Source organism: Panthera pardus, unplaced genomic scaffold (genome assembly GCF_024362965.1).
Source record: "Panthera pardus isolate Hobbes unplaced genomic scaffold, ASM2436296v1 HiC_scaffold_27, whole genome shotgun sequence".
In the NCBI taxonomy this organism is placed as follows: Eukaryota; Metazoa; Chordata; class Mammalia; order Carnivora; family Felidae; genus Panthera; species Panthera pardus.
In genome coordinates, this window is record NW_026526843.1 from 1,438,582 (window position 1) to 1,455,983 (window position 17,402).

At 48.6% G+C, this 17,402-nt stretch overlaps 1 protein-coding gene and 1 pseudogene across 1 annotated transcript; one reads left to right on the forward strand and one right to left on the reverse strand.

Moving 5' to 3' along the window:
* Positions 1-5,458: 5,458 nt before the first annotated feature.
* LOC109260944 (cancer/testis antigen 1-like) lies at positions 5,459-14,962 on the forward strand. The gene is made up of 4 exons (XM_053891615.1): positions 5,459-5,626; positions 13,574-13,945; positions 14,266-14,394; positions 14,645-14,962. Exons 2-4 carry the CDS (start codon positions 13,701-13,703, stop codon positions 14,781-14,783), a joined length of 513 nt encoding a protein of 170 aa, XP_053747590.1. The 5' UTR covers positions 5,459-5,626; positions 13,574-13,700; the 3' UTR covers positions 14,784-14,962.
* Positions 14,963-16,411: 1,449 nt separating this feature from the next.
* LOC109261823 (cytochrome c oxidase subunit 4 isoform 1, mitochondrial-like) lies at positions 16,412-17,297 on the reverse strand (annotated as a pseudogene).
* Between the last annotated feature and the right edge of the window lie 105 nt (positions 17,298-17,402).

Here is a 17,402-nt window from a genome sequence, read left to right on the forward strand (position 1 = left end):
AGTGGAGTATTAAAGTCCTCTGCAATTACCACATTCTTATCAATAAGGTTGCTTATATTTGTGATTAATTGTTTTATATATTTGTGTGCTTCTGAATTTGGTGCATAGACATTGTAATTGTTAGCTCTTCCTGATGGATAGACCCTGTAATTATTATATAATGCCCTTCTTTATCTCTTGTTACAGCCTTTAACTTAAAGTCTAGTTTGTCTGATATAAGTATGGCTACTCCAGCTTTATTTTGACTTCCAGTGGCATGATAAATAGTTCTCCATTCCCTCACTTTCAATCTGAAGGTGTCCTCAGGTCTAAAATGAGTCTCTTGTAGACAAAAAATAGATGGGTCTTGGTTTTTTATCCATTCTGATACCCTATGTCTTTTGATTGGAAGATTTAGTACAATTACATTACATTACATTCAGTGTTATTATTGAAAGATATGGGTTTAGAGTCATTGTGATATCTGTAGGTTTCATGCTTGTATTGATGTCTCTGGTACTTTGTGGTCCTTGCAACATTTCACTCACAGAATCCCCCTTAGGATCTCTTGTAGGGCTGGTTTACTAGTGATGAATTCCTTCAGTTTTTGTTTGTTTGGAAAAACCTTTATCTCTCCTATTCTGAATGACGGGCTTGCTGAATAAAGGATTCTTGGATGCATATTTTTCCTGTTCATCACATTGAAGATTTCTTGCCATTCCTTTCTGGCCTGCCAAGTTTCAGTAGCTAGGTCTTCTACTACCCTTACATGCCTACCTTTGTATGTTAGGGTCCGTTTACCCCTAGCTGCTTTCATAATTCTCTCTTTATCCTTGTATTTTACCAGTTTCTCTATGATATGTCATGCAGAAGATCGATTCAAGTAATGTCTGAAGGGAGTTCTCTGTGCCTCTTGGAATTCAATGCCTGTTTCCGTCCCCGGATCAGGGACGTTCTCAGCTATGATTTGTTCAAGTACACCTTCAACCCCTTTCTCTCTCTCTTCTTCTTCTGGAATTCCCATGATACAGATATTGTTCCATTTGATTGCATCACTTAGTTCTCTAATTTTCCCTCATAATCCTGGATTATTTAATCTCTCTCTTTAAATTGGGTTGAGGGTGGGGGTCAGGAGGAGTCAGGGAGGTCGGGTGCTCAATAGGGATGGGGGTCAGGAGTGGACGGGGAGGTCAGGTGAGGAGTGGGGGTCAGGAAGGGACAGGGAGGTTGGGTACGAGGTGAGGGTCAGGAGGGCATGGGAGGCTGGGGGCAGGGTGGGATCAGGAGGCGCCAGGAAATTCAGTTGTCAGGTGGGGGTCAGAGAGGACAAAGATCTGGTGTGGGGTGGGTGTCAGGAGGGGACGGGGAAATCGGGTGCAGTATGGGGTTGGGGGTCAGGAGGGGACGAGGTGATCAGGTGCAGGGTGGTGGTGGGGGTCAGGCGGGGGACGGTGAGATTGGGTGTGGGGTGGGGGCCAGGTGGGGCAGGGAGTTTGAGTGGGCAGTGGGGGTCAGGAGAATCGGGGAGGTTGGCTGGGGGGTGGGGGTGGGGGTCAGGAATACACAGGAATATCAGGTGTGGGGTGAAATCACAAGGGTCCAGCAAGGTGGGTGGAGGGGTGGGTGTGAGGAGGAGTCACGGAGATCAGGTGCCAGGTAAGGGTGGGGGTCAGGATTTGATGGGGAGGTGAGGAGGTGAGAGGGAGATCGGGGTCAGGGTAGTAGTCAGGAAGGGACGGGGAAGTCAGGTGCAGGGTGGTGGTGGGGGACAAGAGGGAACGAAGTGATCGGGTGCTTGGCAGGAGTGGGGGTCAGGAGGGGATGCGGAGGTTGGGTGCAGATTCCAGGTCAGTAGGGGACAGGGAGATCCGGTGTGGGGTTGGGGTTCAGGAGGGAATGGGGCTTGGGTGCAGGGTGGGATCAGGACTGGCCGGGAAATTCGGGTGTCGGGTGGGGGTCAGGAGGGGACCAGGTGATTGGGTGCGGGGTGTCAGTGGGAGTCAGGAGGGGATGGCGAGATTGGGTGCAGGGTGGGGGTCAGGTGGGACCTGGAGGTTGGGTGCAGATTCCGGATCGGGAGTGGATGGGGATTTGGGGTGCTATGGGCATTTGCTATGGGATTTGGCTATGGGCATTCCCAAGTGTGTTCAGGGCAAAAGCTTTTCAGAGCTCGGTAATTCATAACCATCATAGCTATCGTTTGTTGACTTCTGACTATATGCCGGTCACTGTATCTAAATTAATTCTCCTAGGGGCACCACCTGGGTGGCTCAGTCGGTTAAGCGTCCAACTTCGGCTCAGGTCATGATCTCACCACTCATGAGTTTGAGCCCCGCATCGGGCTCTGTGCTGACAGCTCAGAGCCTGGAGCCTGCTTCGGATTCTGTGTCTCCCTCTCTCTCTGCCCCTTCCCCGCTCGCACTCTGTCTCTCTCTGTCTCTCTCTGTCTCCCTCTCAAAACTAAATAGATATTAAAAACAAGAAGAAAAGAAATGAAATTAATTCTCCTAAAAGTTCTGTGGTGAAATTATCTGCTTTTCGCAAATGTGGAAACACAGGCTCACATAAATTGAGTGACTTTCTTTAGACAATAGGTAGGTTGGAAGTTTCAGAGCTGGGTCGGAATCCAGACCAATGTTCCTTTTTGTTTTGTAACTCTATTTTAAACTTTCTCCTTCATAATAAAGTGTACATTTATTAGCAAAACCCTATGCAACCTCATCTTTGATGACCACTCAAGTTTCAGTCATTTGTCTCCATTCTGCCCCTCTCACTGTGCTCTAGTCACAGTGGCCGTTTTGTTGTTCGACACACTGCCCTGTTCTTACCTCATGATATTGCCACTTACTGTTCCTTCTTCCTAAAATACTCTTCCTCGAAATCTCCACACTACCCACTCCATCTCACTATTCAGGTTTCAACTCAAATGTCAACTCCTCAGAGATTTCTCCACAGCCCACAGCTATAGCAGCTGTCCCCCCTGCAACTCCCCCTTCTCCCCAGTTTCAACCACCTGCTGACCCATGAAAATGTAAACTCCCTATGGCAGGAACTTTTCACTTCTTATTCTTCACTGTAAGCTCAGGGCCTATTAGCTCAGGGCCTACAACTATATGTGACCCACACTAGGTACTGAAGACATATTTATTTCCTGAAATAATGGTATCTTTGGTAAAGTGCCATATCTATTCCATTAATTAAGCTTCTGTGAAGTATGTGAGTTTGTTGTAGTTGCCCTACAGAAGTAAGATGGATTCCCCCACACATCCCAGATTTGGTTTGGACATTGCATCTGATGCTGCTGTATGAGCACCAATAGGGAAGGAATGGTTTATTATTCACATAATGAGGCTTTCTGGGGAGAGATGGGCTGGTTCCCCAGCAGGACCAAGGCTGGCTTGAGAGAGCCAGGAAAGGAGACTGGCTTGAGATTTTATGGTGGTTACGGGCTGGGGTTGGGGTGATGGTTCCTGTACATGGGCTAGGGCTTGTGTGGCTCAAGTTTCATAATTCCTTATCAGCTTGCCCAGGTGTGGGGCAGAAGAAGGGGGAGGAGTGGGACTTGAAAACTGTCAGTAGTCCAACATCAAAAAACAAACAAACAAACAAACAAACAACAAACAACAACAACAACACAGAGTTTCCCCATCTGGGTTCTGGCAATCTAAACCCTGATGTCACCCCCCCCTTCCCATCCTGCCCCACTCCTTACCCCTTCCCCCCCACACACACACACAGGAACACCAAGGTTTTTTCATCCTTGCCTGTGGGTTAAAGTAGCAAGGGGGGAAATCTGTCTTCAGTGCTCAGTCATGACCCAATCTTGTACCTAGTGACTATGTAACTGTCAACCTGCCAGTCTGATCCCTAGTCCCGCTGGACTTTACATTCCTATCCCCTTACAACCTGCCTTTTCTCTTTCTTCCAACCTCCCTGCCATCAGAGAACTCATAAAGACACATACACACATCATTTTCAAAATTTGTTGCTTTTATTAATTGTCACCATTGGTGTACCTTTTGGTGTAATGTTTAGTCTTTATGGGTTGGCTGTTTTTGCAGAGCTTCCCCTGGGGATGCAGAGAACAATTGTGGCTTTCTGGGCTCTACTATGCATGGGACATTACTTGCAGAGGCAGAGTTGTCCAGGTTCTCTTGTTCTTGGGCTACCTTATTTGCATTCTTCCTGTTATGTGCCCTGTGGCAACAGACTAATATTTTCACCCTTTCTGTTTTCTTCGTGTTTCTTGAACTCTGATGAAGGGCTAATTTTACCCTCTTGATGATTTGCTTCAACTGGTAGGGCAAGAGAAGACATTAGTTTGACGGCAGTGGATGGGGGGGGGGGTGTGCATGGGAAGGGTAGATTTATAAAAGGGGTGTTGGCTGAGGAGGGGTTGCTGCCAGTCAAGGACAGGTAGGAGTCTTGGGGCATGGTAGATGAGGAAGCAGAGGAGGATCATGGGTTGTGTGATCTGACCTTTTCAATGTCTTTGGTGTTGGGTTGACAGGGTTTCTTATTCATCCTCTCTCTCTTGCTTCTGGTTGACTGGTTAATGCTTATAATTGGTGATTCTGAATCTGTGCTGCGTTCTTGTGGTTTCGCATTCACCTCTGCCATGTCTAAGTCAACAGTGGCTTGACCAACAGGGCTCCATACTCTCCCCAGCACAATGAAGAGCCATACTCTTCAGCGTTGTTTAGTCAGCAAGAAACTCCTCCCACCCAACGGTAGTCCTGGGGTGACTCAGACATCTCAATGCATGACCCCACCACATCTGGGGACAGGGAGAGAGGAGTAAAATGTGAGGGAGGTTCAAATTATCTTGTTAGAATAAGGAGGAGTTACCTCAACTTCCCCTAGAGAGCCTTCCCAAAGTGAACTTGCATCCTTCCTCATCTTCCTTGGTTCATTTGTGGTGGATCACATGGCAGAGAGAAGGTGTTTCTTCCAAGCCCCTCCCCATGCCCACTGTATTTGGTGGTTTCTTCTGTTCTCCCCAACTGTCCATCACTACCTGGTTTTTGTATGTTTTAACTAAAATCCTTCCAAGTGAATGAGGTCCTATTATCATCCCACTTTCCGCCAACAATGGCCTTAAGACCATTCACTATGTGGCAGCCATCAGGCAACTTTCCGTGTGTGTGTGTGTGTGTGTGTGTGTGTGTGTGTGTCTGTGCATGTGGTTACTGAATATACTTTGGGGAGGCCTTTACACCCTGCACACATTTATGTTTCTGTTTCCAAGAAGCCTCAGATTAGTATCATCAGAGGCCTCTCCCACGGCCATGGTTGAATTAAGCCTTTGGCTGTGCCACAGGGGTGCCCTACAAATGAGGATTAGGATCTTTTTTGGTCACAGAGACAGCAGCAGCAGCAGCAGCATTTTATAAATGTCCTAGTGTATTAATCAGAGTTCTCCAGAGAAATAGAAACAATGTATGAGGAATTGTTTCACATGATTGTGGAGGCGGAGGAAGTCCTATGACCTGCTGTTTGCATCCTGGAGGCCCAGGAAAGCCAGTGGGGTGATTCAGTTCAAGTCTGAAGGCCTGAGAACCAAGGGAGCTGATGATATAAATCCAGGTCTAAGGGCAGGAGAAAATGTGATGAGAGGTCTCAGCTCTAGTGAGACAGAAAAAAAGAGGTAAGTTACTCTTCCTTCTGCCTTTTGTTCTATTCAGACTCTCAACAGATTGGATAAGACCCACCCACACTGGGGAGGACAATCTACTTTATGGAGTCCAGCGATTCAAATGCTAATCTGACAGAGAACAAACTGAGGGCTGATGGGGAGAGTGGAAATGGGTGATGGGCATTGAGGAGGGCACTTGTTGGGATGAGGCACTGGGTGTGTTGTATGTAAGGGATCAATCATGGGGATCTACTCCCGAAGCCAACAGCACACTGTATCCTCTATATGTCAGCTAACTTGACATTAAATTACATACTAAAAAAAGAGAGAAACAAATGCTAATCTCATCTGAAAATACCCCCGCAGGTATGCCCAGAAATAACATTTAATCTGGACACCCCATTGCCAGTCAAGGTGATACAAAATTAACCATCACAAGGTGGGTCACACATCATACATCACAAGGGTCATCACAAGTTGGTGTCAACTTGACACCCATACACATATCCTTAAACCATACTTAATCTCAAATAAGACAATAACAAGGTCATAATTCCCACTAACATGATACAACTATCCTGGATAGAGCCAAAATGCGCTTACCCCTTCCCCAGAAGCGGCGTTAAAGTCTTTGAGTGATGATATTTGCTCGTCCCCTTGATACCCCATAACTTAAGTACTATAACTTAAAAGTAACAAAACTTAAATACTATGGTATAAAATCAATACATATCATGTCACATGATAAGAGAGCAAGAGAGGAAAGGAAACACACACACACACACACAAACACACACACAGATATTCCTAAGGAGGAAATACTCATGACGATTACAGTCCTTGTTTCTGTAACTGGTAGCATGGTTATAGTTGCTACCTTCTTTCACTGCCCAGTTTGTATTCTCTTTGCCTTTAGCAACCATCTCAGTTGTTTTTTACCTGGTGGGGTAATTCCAACCTTCATTTAAGCCTCTGGGCCATTAGTAGTCCTGCCTGGATTGGGTTGTTGTAGTTTTCCATTGACCTTAACCACAGAGCATAATACTGAGACTTAATAACAAGAGACACCCTTATATCTCTTGCACTTCAGTCTTCGTTGCCTCCACTCCTTGTGGAGTAGCAGTCCAATTTCCCTTGGTAGTCAGAATCAATCACCCCAGCCAAGACAGGAACCCTCTTCTTTGCCTGTTGATTCACAGGCATGAGGAGCCCAAAGTGGATGAGTGACAGTCTTAACTTTCAGTTCAGTGGAATCATTATTGTGTCTCCTGGTAGAAGCATCCCTCCCTCTGAAACTAAGACTGCTAGGCCAGCAGAGCATAAAGTTGTGGGAAGAGGAAGCCAAAAAAAATTGCTAGTGAGCCACTAGGGGTAATAAGGAGTGGTGCCACTTCCATTTCCACCCCTTGATTCCTGGACCCATGAATCCTGGCTATGGGAGAAAGAGCACCATTTACTGGATGTTGATTCAGAGTATATACAGCTTTCTGGAAAACTTTGCTGTAGCCCTGCAAGGTATTGCCACCTAGCCAGCACTGTAACTGAGTCTTCCAAAGGTGATTCCACTCTTCTATCAAGCCAGTTGCTTCAGGAGGGTAGGGAACATGGTAAGACCAGTGAATTCTATGGGCATGGGCCCATCGACACACTCCTCCTCCTCCTCCTCCTCCTCCTCCTTCTTCTCCTCCTCCTCCTCGTCCTCCTTGTCCTCCTCCTCCTCCTCCTCCTCCTCCTTCTTCTTCTCCTCCTCCTCCTCGTCCTCCTTGTCCTCCTCCTCCTCCTCCTCATCCTCCTCCTCCTCCTTCTTCTTCTTCTTCTTTGACTCACTTCTTTTGCTGTGAAGTGAGTTCCTTTATCAGAAGCAACGTTGTGTGGAATGCCATGAGGGTGGATAAGGCACTCTGTATGTCCACACACAGTGGTTTTGACAGAAACATTGTGTGCAGGGAAGGCAAACCCATATCCTGAGTAAATTGTATTCCAATAAGGACAAAATACAGCCCTCTCCACAATGGAAGGGGTCCAATGTCATCAACATGCCACCAGGAGCTGGTTGATTACTCTGAATATTGGTGCCATTTCAAGGATTCAGTGTCGGTCTCTGTTGCTGGCAGATTGGACACTCAGTGGCTACAGCCAGGGCAGCCCGGTGAGTTGAAGTCCCTGTCGCTGAGTCCACGTATCACCTCCATCCCTGCTACCATGGCCACTTTGTTCATGAGGCCATTGTGCAAACACAAGACTGGCTCGGGAAAGAGGCTGACTGGAATCCATAGGATGGGTCACCCTATCCGTTTGATTATAAAAATTCTCTGCTAAAGTCGCTCTTTTGTGAGCATTCACATGGGACAAAGATGCCTTCGTGCTTTTTGCCCATTCAGAAAGGTCTTTTCCCCAAGCTTCTTTGTCACCAGCTCTTCAATGATGCTCCTTCCAAATCCCTCACCATTCAGCCAAACCATTGGCCAGGGCCCGCTGGCTGGTATATAATTGAATGTCTGGCTGTTTCTCCTTCCAAGAACAGTGAACAACCAGGTATACTGCCGGGATCTCTGCCTATTAGGAGGGTTCCCCTTCACCACTGTCCCAAAGGGTGTCCTAGACTGGAGCTGTTGTGCCACACCTGTCCACCTGTGGGTCATGCAGAACCACCTGTAAACCAGGCGCAAGTCTTCTCTTCCTCTGTCCACTGATCATAGGGAGCTCCTCATGAGGTCATAGGTGCAGGCTGGGAGGGAGAAAATCATGTAGCAGGTGTGGAGACTGTGGGAATTTGGGCCACGTTTTCACTTTTTTAAAAAAAAATTTAAGTTTATTTATTTATTTTATTTAAGTAATCTCTACACCCAGCGTAAGGCTCAATCTCACGACCCTGAGATAAAGAGGCACATGCTCTTCCGACTCAGCCAGCCAGGTGCCCCTGGGCCATGGTTTTACTTCCTCATGCCTTCAGGACCTGCTCAAGCCTGGTTACATGTACACCATTTCCATTTGATGGTGTCCGTGCCCAATTTTATGGCTTGGCGGACCAGATAACAGCCAACTTATGATGGGCAGCTCTAATTGCACGGTAACTTGGTGGCCTGTTGTCAGGTGTTCAGTCTCTACTAAGGCCCAGTAGCAGGCCAAGAGCTGTTTCTCCAAAGGAAAACAGATGGTGCACGGCCTTGCTCCAAAATCCTAAAGGTCTGTGCTGTGATTCACCTAGAGATACCTGCCAAGGGCTCCAAACGGCATCCTCAGCTGCCACCGATACCTCAAGCACCATCAGATCAGCTGGGTCACGTGGCAGAGTAGATTGCACAGCCACCTGGTCCGGTTGCAGAGCCTTCTTTTGTTCTGGGCTGCCCTCAAAACTAGCAGCTTTTCAGGTCACTCAGTAAATGAGTCGTCGGAGTAATATACCCAAATGGTGACTACGTTGCCTCCAAAATCCAAAGAGGCCCAGCAGGTGTTGTGGCTCTTTTTCTGGTATGAGAGGGGCCAGATGACTGCTTCGGATTATGTGTTTCCCTCTCTCTCTGCCCCTCCTCTGCTCATGCTCTCTCTCTCTCTCTCTCTCTGTCTCTCAAAAATAAATTAAAATAAATTAACATAAAAAAATTTTTTTTGAAAGAGGGGCCAGATGCGATAACTTATTTGCTCAAGCAATGAAACCACATCTGGTACAGCAGCTGGAGTTGAAGTCACCACCTGGTTGAGTTTACGATAATGTACTGTCATTCTCTAAGATTCATCTGTCTTCTGCACAGGCCAGATAGGAAAGTTGAATGGGGATGTGGTGGGAATCACCACCCCCGCATCTTTCAAGTCCTTGATGGTAGCACTAAATTCTGCAATCCCTCCATGAATATGGTATTGCTTTCAGTTTACTATTCTCCTAGGTAGAAGCAGTTTTAGTGGCTTCAACTTGACCCTCATCCCAAGGTCACAGGAGCCATGTGTAGTGGCAAAGAATGTCGATTTCAATTATGCATTCTGGAACTGGGAACATAACCGCAGGATGGGCTTGAGAGGCCACTGGGCCCACTGTGAATCATACCTAAGTTAAAACTCCGTGGATCACCTGACCTCCATCACCTCCTACTCTGACCGGTCGGCCAGAGTGATGTTTTAGGTCTCCTGGAATTAGCATCAGTTCAGACCCAGTGTCCAGTAGTCCCTGAAAAGATTAACTACTTGTCAATGTACTCTTACCTTAGTAAAAGGTCATAGGTCCTTTGGGGAAGGCTGGGAGAAAAAAAGACTAGGAGTTATAAATTTTCAGCAGGGTGCCAGGGACCTTCCTCAAGGGAACCTGGCCTCCCCTTCTTTCAAGCTGTTCCAGGTCTGTAAACTGGTTCAAGTATAGAAATTAAGTGAGGGGCCATGACTTTCTGCTTTTAATGATTCAGGCTAGACTGGTGTTCACTTGACCTAGATGTTTTTCCTTATACAGATTAATTTAGTAGGGTTCCTATTCCACTTCTACTCACATCATGCTCAATTAGCCCTTACGCTAGGGTCTGCAGGAGTCGGGCTATTCTGATTGCTGGTTTGCATCTGCCATCCATTAGAGAAAATGTAGTCACCCCCTGCCTTTGGTGATTAAGTGCCACCCATTGATCCCTGCCACAGAGGGGCCTGATTACTCCCACTGCATTCGGGTTTCCCAATTCAGTGACTGCAGCTCCCTCTATGAGGTCTGACCTACAGAGGAGAGCAATCAAGGAGCTCTGCAAGGATGCTAATGCGCCCTTCACAAATGTAGTCCTCACAGTATTTTTTTAAACTTTTTTTAATGTTTATTTATTTTTGAGAGAGAGAAACAGAGTGTGAGCGGGTGAGGGGCAGAGAGAGAGAGTGAGACACAGAATCCGAAGCAGGCTCCAGGCTCCGAGCTGTCAGCACAGAGCCCGACGCGGGACTCAAACTCACAAACTGTGAGATCTTGACCTGAGTGAAGTTGGGCACTTAACCGATTGAGCCACCCAGGTGCCCCGTAGTCCTCCTCACAGTACTGGGGAAAGACCCTACCAGGGGGAGTGAGCAAATCCACTCTAACATTTCAACCCACCTGAGCCTTTTGATCCCTTCCTCTATACTAAAACGAGGTAGGTCCAGCATTTCTAATCTGTTCATGGTGAGCCGCCTTTAGGTCCATGTTGCAGCCAAACAAACAAACAAACAAACCTTTAGAGACCTTTCTAATTCCTGGAGATGCAATATTAAATGAAGGATGTCTGCTTAGTGAGCCCACATCAATAAATTTGGCCCGATCCAACTTTATGTCCCTTCCACCATTGTCCCACACCCTCAGTATCTATTCCCACACATGTTCCCCAGATTTCTGTCTGTATACATTAGAAAAGTCAAGTCATTCTTTTGGAGTGGAACATACCTCCTCATGTGTCACACTTTGTAACTTGCCTGTAGGGGCCTGCTGGGACTTGAGTCTACTTATAGGTCTAGAAGCAAAAAGAGGTGGTGGGGGTAGGTCCTGAAGAGAATCAGCATTATCTTGCATGGCAACTGCCTCGGGGAGGCCATTATGGTTTCCTTGGGCAATGTGTGGTTAATCCCCTCAGAGGCGGGTGGAGAGGCCTATACCACTGTCAGCTAGGAGGCTGCTGCCACTGGGGGTAAATAGGCCACTTCTTCTGGGGGTGGGGAGGCCATTTCCACTGGTAAAGAAGACTCATCAGAATTTAGGGGCTCAATGGGGCACCTGGGTGGCTCAGTTGGTTAAGCGTCCGACTTCGGCTCAGATTATGATCTTGCAGTCTGTGGGTTTGAGCCCCTCATCAGGCTCCGTGCTGACAGCTCAGAGCCTGGAGCCTGCTTCGGATTCTGTCTCCCTCTCTCTCTGCCCTTCCCCCGCTCACACTGTCATTCTCTCCCAAAAATAAATAAATAAATAAATAAATAAATAAACAAACAAACAAACAAACAAACATTTTTAAAAAAGAATTTAGGGGCTCAATGCCCCCAGCTTCAGCAGTGTCTTCCCACATGTAGTCTCCATCTGAACTTAGAGGATCCCATTGTTTCCCAATCAATGGCCTCAGTTTCACAGTGGGCACGCTTCAAGTCTGGGAGTTCAACTTGCATTAAAGTTCAGTTAGTTGCACTTAGGTTCTGCATTTGAATTTTCAGCAGTTTTGGCTCTGTGGCTATAGAACGTTAGGATTTCTTAAAGGGCACACATAGAAGCCCCTAGGCCAGTGATGTGGTGTTTGAGCTGGGAATTCAAATCTCTGAGCTCATCCTTCCATTTAACCACGTTCCCAAACCACATTAGGAGCTACCAACCAATGTCATTATATTTGTTAGTTTTCCAAAGAGGTTCAAAAGTATCATAGAAGAGTCACCCAGCTCCTTGTTTCTTATAAGTAGTTGATTAGGAGTAGCCAGTGCATATATTTTGCATATCTCTATCAGCTTATGTCACAGGCTACCAGTGTTCTCTTTGCTACCAGAAACAGTCATGAGCATCTTTAAATCTAATCAGATTGGAGCCAATTCCAGAAACCTCAGAACCAATTCCGAGAACCCATCCTTAAAATTCTGTTCCTCTAGAACCACTCCTGGTACCAAATCTGTATTAGTCAGGATTTTCCAGAGAAGTCAAGCCAACAGATAATTCATTCATTCAGATTAGATGATAGATAGATAGATAGATAGATAGATAGATAGATAGATAGACAGATAGGATAGATGAGAATGGAAGCTGAGTGGTCCCATGACCTGCTGCCTGCAAGCTGAGCGGGAGACCCGGCAAAGCTGATGGTGTAATTCAGCCTGAGTCTGAAGGTCTGAGAACCAAGGGAGCTGGTAGCAGTGTAAATGCCAGTCCCAGGGGGCAGGACAAGGTGAGACGTGATGTCACAGCTCAACAGTGAGGCGGAGGAAAGGCCTGGGGAAGAGACCAAATTCCTCCTTCATTCCTCCACTTTTTGTTTCATTCAGGCTCTCAGTGGATTGGACGATGCCTGCTCAACATTGGGGGTCTACTTTACTGAGTCCACAGATTCAAACGCTCATCCCATCCGGAAGTACCCTTGCAGACACACCCAGAAATAACGTTCTGTCAGGGTACCCTATGCCCAGGCAAGCTGATACATAGAATTAGCCATCGAACCCAGTGAAGGAGCTGCTTTTAGGAGCGTGACCTCAGCATGCATATAGTCACCACTCTTTGACACAGGTGACTGCCCGGTGGGACTGTGTACTGCACAGAGTATCTGCCTTTCCCTGTATAGAATGGGGGCCAAAAGCATAAGTGACAAAGAAACCACCTATAACCGACTATGTCAACATTTAAAAGTTTTGTTCTGCAAACAGTACCAATCAAGAAAGTGAGAAGACAACCCATAAAATGGGCGAATGTATTTTAAAATCATGTTTGATAAGGGACTTCTATCCAGAACATATCAATAGCTCTTGCAACCGAGGAATGCCGTTATTCTTAGAAACGGGAAAGTTTGAGATTGGCAGACACTTTGTAAAACGATCCAACTTCCCTCGGCTTGCCACCCTCCACCCGCCATGTATCGATGGGGCAATTTAGACGCACCGAGGGACCACAGGGATACCGGCAGATTCTTTCCCTCAGTGCACACTTCTCCAAGTCCTGACCATGGTGGCCAGTGTCCCCACAAAGCTAAGGCAGCCACGTCCTGACCGCATTACCCGCGCCACATTTGCCCCTTTTTCTGTCCCCCTTTGTTTGGCGTCACTCCACCTTCCGCCAACCCCACGCTCCTACTCTAACCCTCCGTCCAGAATAGGCGGGGCCTGTTTGCCCAGGCTGCGCGCGAGAGACTGAGTTGCGTCGCGTACTAGGGGCGGGGCTTCGTCAGGGAGCCCTGGCTCTCCAGCGCCGCCGACGGGGTCTCCCTGGCGGCCCGTGGGCAGTCGGGCCAGCTTGGCGGGAACCAATCACATGCCAGAAACCTCACCAGAGGTCTGTCTGCGCAGGCGCCCTGGGTATCCCCAGCAGCCTTGCGCGCGGAGGGGCGGAGCTTCGTGAGGCAGTCCCAGCGCCTCAGCGGTCGGCGGGGCGCGCGGTTTAGCGGCGGCCTCTGAGCGGGCGGGTGTGGGGGCCATGCAGGCCCCGGGCGACGGCGCGGACGGCGCGCAGATCCTGGACGACGGCGCCGGTGGTGCGACGGGTAGTGCTGGCTCGTCCAGTGGCCCCGGAAATCCCGGAGGCCGGGACGGCCCCGCGACGTCGGGCACCGTGGCTGGGGAAGCTCCCCAGGTCGAGGGGGCATGGCCCGCCCCAAGGCAGGGGGAAGAGGCTTCGGCCTCGGCCTCCGGGGAAGCCTCAGAAAAGCAAGTGTTGGAATTGTATCCTTTCCAAGGAGCTCCCGAGGTCGGGGGGCAGCGGGGAATGGCCGGGAGGGGAGGCAGGTGGCGGCCCCGGTGGATGGGCGGGAGAGGTGTCGGGGACTTGCGGGGGCACAGAAGGGAAGTGGGGGTGGGGGTGGGGGGGCCGAGGGAGGCTGGAGGAAGCAGCTGGGGGTGCCGCGATGCACGTTTCCCGAAGGGGCGGCCGAGGTGGTCTCGGGTGGCCCTAAGGGCGGTCCGGGGGCAGGCGGGCCTCCGATGGGCAAGGAAGCCTCCTCCATGAGGTCCACCCAGATATGCCTTAACCGAATGTCCACCAGTGCCCTCACGGTGCCTTTCCTGTGTTACGTGGATGCGGAGCTGACCTACCAGTACCTGACCTCGAGCGCCGAATGCTACCACGAAGCGGTTCACACGGAGCTCACGGTGATTGGCAGTGACTTGTTTATGTAAGTTCTAGAAGGGGCTGGCGGGAGGCAGTGGGGAGCTGAGGTAACCTCTGCCCGACGGCCACTTCGGTTGGAGATGTGCAGACACCAAGGGCTCGGTCTAAGGAGGCACATGGGGCCCCGGGTCTGTGGCCGCCTCAGGGGTTGCTCTAAGGGAGACACGGAGGGGTAACCTTGAGGGGGGAGATTGGAGTGAGGAGGGCCAGGAGTTCTCAGATCTCAAGTGATTTCCTTTTCCCCTTACTTTTAGCCGACTGACTGCTGAAGACCCTGTCCTCCTGCAGATTTCCACCGCCTCCTTGCTCAACCAGCTTTCCACGGTGGTGCAGACCATGCAGCACTTGGTGCCCGCGATTTTTTCTAGGCCTCGGCCTGGAAAAGGGGGCTGAGTCCAGGACAGTATCCAGTGGAAGGCCATGTGCCCTTCCCCAGGGGCATGACCTTCGCAGTAGTTGCCACTTTATTTCTGGGGCTTAGTTATTTGCCTGTACTGGCCCGTGGGTGCTCTGTGCCCACTTGTTTTGATTGCTGCTTAAAGAATACAGATAATAAAACTGAGTTAATGTTCCGTATCTGAGTTTCTTTTCAGCACCCAGATTTTCTCCCATGTGTCCTCAGGTTGGAGGGGAGGTTCTGGTTCTAGTACTCTAGTACAAGGCAATCGAATACAATTGACGAAATGAAAGGAAATTAAGATTGCTTGGGTCCTGTCATTCAACATTGACTACCGTCAGGATTTCAGAATACTCTCGTGGCTTTAGGGTTGTAGGAATACGTTAAATGTATGACAGTCATAGCAAGGAGTAAGCTTCTTCAAGTTTAGCATCAGTTGTTTGTTGTTTTTTTTTTTTTTTCCCTGAAACATTTTTGGGCTTTCCCTCTGTCTAAAACTTCTTCAAACACATCTTACTGCATGGATACGTACAAGATGTATTATGATGCATTTGTTCAACACTTCAGTTTCTCGCAATTTTTTTCCTATTACACATAATGTTTTGGTGGGATTCTTGCATATAAGTCTCTGCGTGAATGGCTGTTTTCTTAAGATGGATTCCAAGAGGCAGATCTATCATACAGAGTGGCTCTCCAGAAAATGTGCCAGAATTCTGGCACCAGCAGAATGGTGGTTTCCCCGCATCCCTGTCGTGGCTGGATCTGTTTTCTGCCACAAGGAGAAACTCAGTTTGGGTGCAGCCACACTGGAAAACAGTGTGGAGGTTCCTCAGAAAATTAAGAATAGACCTACCCTATGACCCAGCAGTAGCACTGCTGGGAATTTACCCAAGGGATACGGGAATACTGATGCATAGGGGCCCTTGGACCCCAATGTTTATAGCAGCACTCTCAACAATAGCCAAGTTATGAAAAGAGCCTAAATGTCCATCAACTGATGAATGGATAAAGAAATTGTGGTTTGTATACACAATGGAGTACTACGTGGCAACGAGAAAGAATGAAATATGGCCCTTGGTAGCAACGTGGATGGAACTGGAGAGTGTGACGCTAAGTGAAATAAGCCATACAGAGAAAGACAGATACCGTATGTTTTCACTCTTATGTGGATCCTGAGAAACTTAAGAGAAACCCATGGGGGAGGGGAAGGAAAAAAAAAAAGAGGTTAGGGTGGGAGGGAGCCAAAGCATAAGAGACTCTTCAAAACTGAGAACAAACTGAGGGTTGATGGGGGTGGGAGGGAGAGGAGGGTGGGTGATGGGTATTGAAGAGGGCATCTTTTGGGATGAGCACTGGGTGTTGCATGGAAACCAATTAGACAATAAATTTCACATATTAAAAAAAACCCTCAATTTGCATGAGCAAAGAACTTAGAAACACTAGAATAAGAACGTTGTGCTTTCCTGGCCTTGTTTCAAATCAGAGAAGACAAGTGCTGGGACAATTGGTCGGTCGGGGTGAGTGAGGCAGAGAGAGAGGCAGTGTAGCATAGTTTGGGGGAAATATTTTTTGTCACGTAAACTGCTCACCTGTTAGCATCGGTGCTGCGACACAACAGTTCCCAGCAAGTACACCGAGCCGCGTGGAGGTTGCAGGACAAGGCGAGGCTCAGATGGCCGAGTGGCGGGCTACTGTTTCTTCCACTCGTTTTTGTCGTAGTCCCGCTTGACTGAGAAGCCCTGGATCGGGCTGGCCTTCCAAGTCGAGCATCCTCTCGGTCTGCTTGGCCACCCCACTCCTCTTCAGAGGTTGCGGGATGGGGCCGTACACGCAGTGCTTCTCCCAGATCAGAACGAGAGCAGCGGCTGATGGAGAACATGGTGGTGCCTACAACCGTCTTCCGCTTGTTTGTGCTCCTGTTCGTTTCAGCCAAGCTCTCGTTGAACTGAATGTGGCACGATTCAGCTTTTTCATCAGTGGAGAGGATGCTGCAGGAAGGCCTCTTCTCTTTCGAGGCCTTCTGGCTGGCGGACGTTGTCGATGTGGGCCACAGCAGGCAGGGGATAGTCACGCCATTCGACATAACTCGAGAGAGCGTAGTTTTCACTCTTCATGACGCTTCCACGTGCTCCAACACTGAGGTGGAAATTCCTCACTTGCCAGTTAGGCGAACCACTCTGGTAGCCAGAATTCTGCCACTAGTGCCTGCTGTGATTGTGGTGACCACCCTGGGAAAATAGAATGAAATCAAAATCTTCTGTGTGCAGGCGCTACGCTATGCTCCCGACCCACATCGTCATGTGTAATTCTCAGGACAGCCTGGTGAGCTGGGTACTGTCGTCTCTACACCGGTTCTAGGCGAAGAATGGAGGCCGACAGAGGCCGGGTCTGTTTGATTCAAGCACCTACTGTCTTAGCCACCCTATCCCTCCAACCTCAGCACGGTTGAGTGGAGCCACCAGGAGACTGGGAGAGTGTTTTTCCTTCTTCCGGCTCCAGGGAACATCCATGCGACTAATGAAAAACGCAGAAATGGGCAAACGCAGGCAAAGTAGGTAAGAATTGGGGAGAACATGGGGCGCCTGGGTGACTCAGTCTGTTAAGCGGCTGACTTT

Excerpts from the sequence above, each read along its gene's own strand:
- LOC109260944 (XM_053891615.1), top strand. The coding sequence starts at position 13,701 with ATGCAGGCCCCGGGCGACGGCGCGGACGGCGCGCAGATCCTGGACGAC. Across the intron at positions 13,946-14,265 it reads GAAAAGCAAGTGTTGGAATT|TGCCCTCACGGTGCCTTTCC; the intron begins GTATCCTTTCCA and ends AATGTCCACCAG. Across the intron at positions 14,395-14,644 it reads ATTGGCAGTGACTTGTTTAT|CCGACTGACTGCTGAAGACC; the intron begins GTAAGTTCTAGA and ends CCTTACTTTTAG.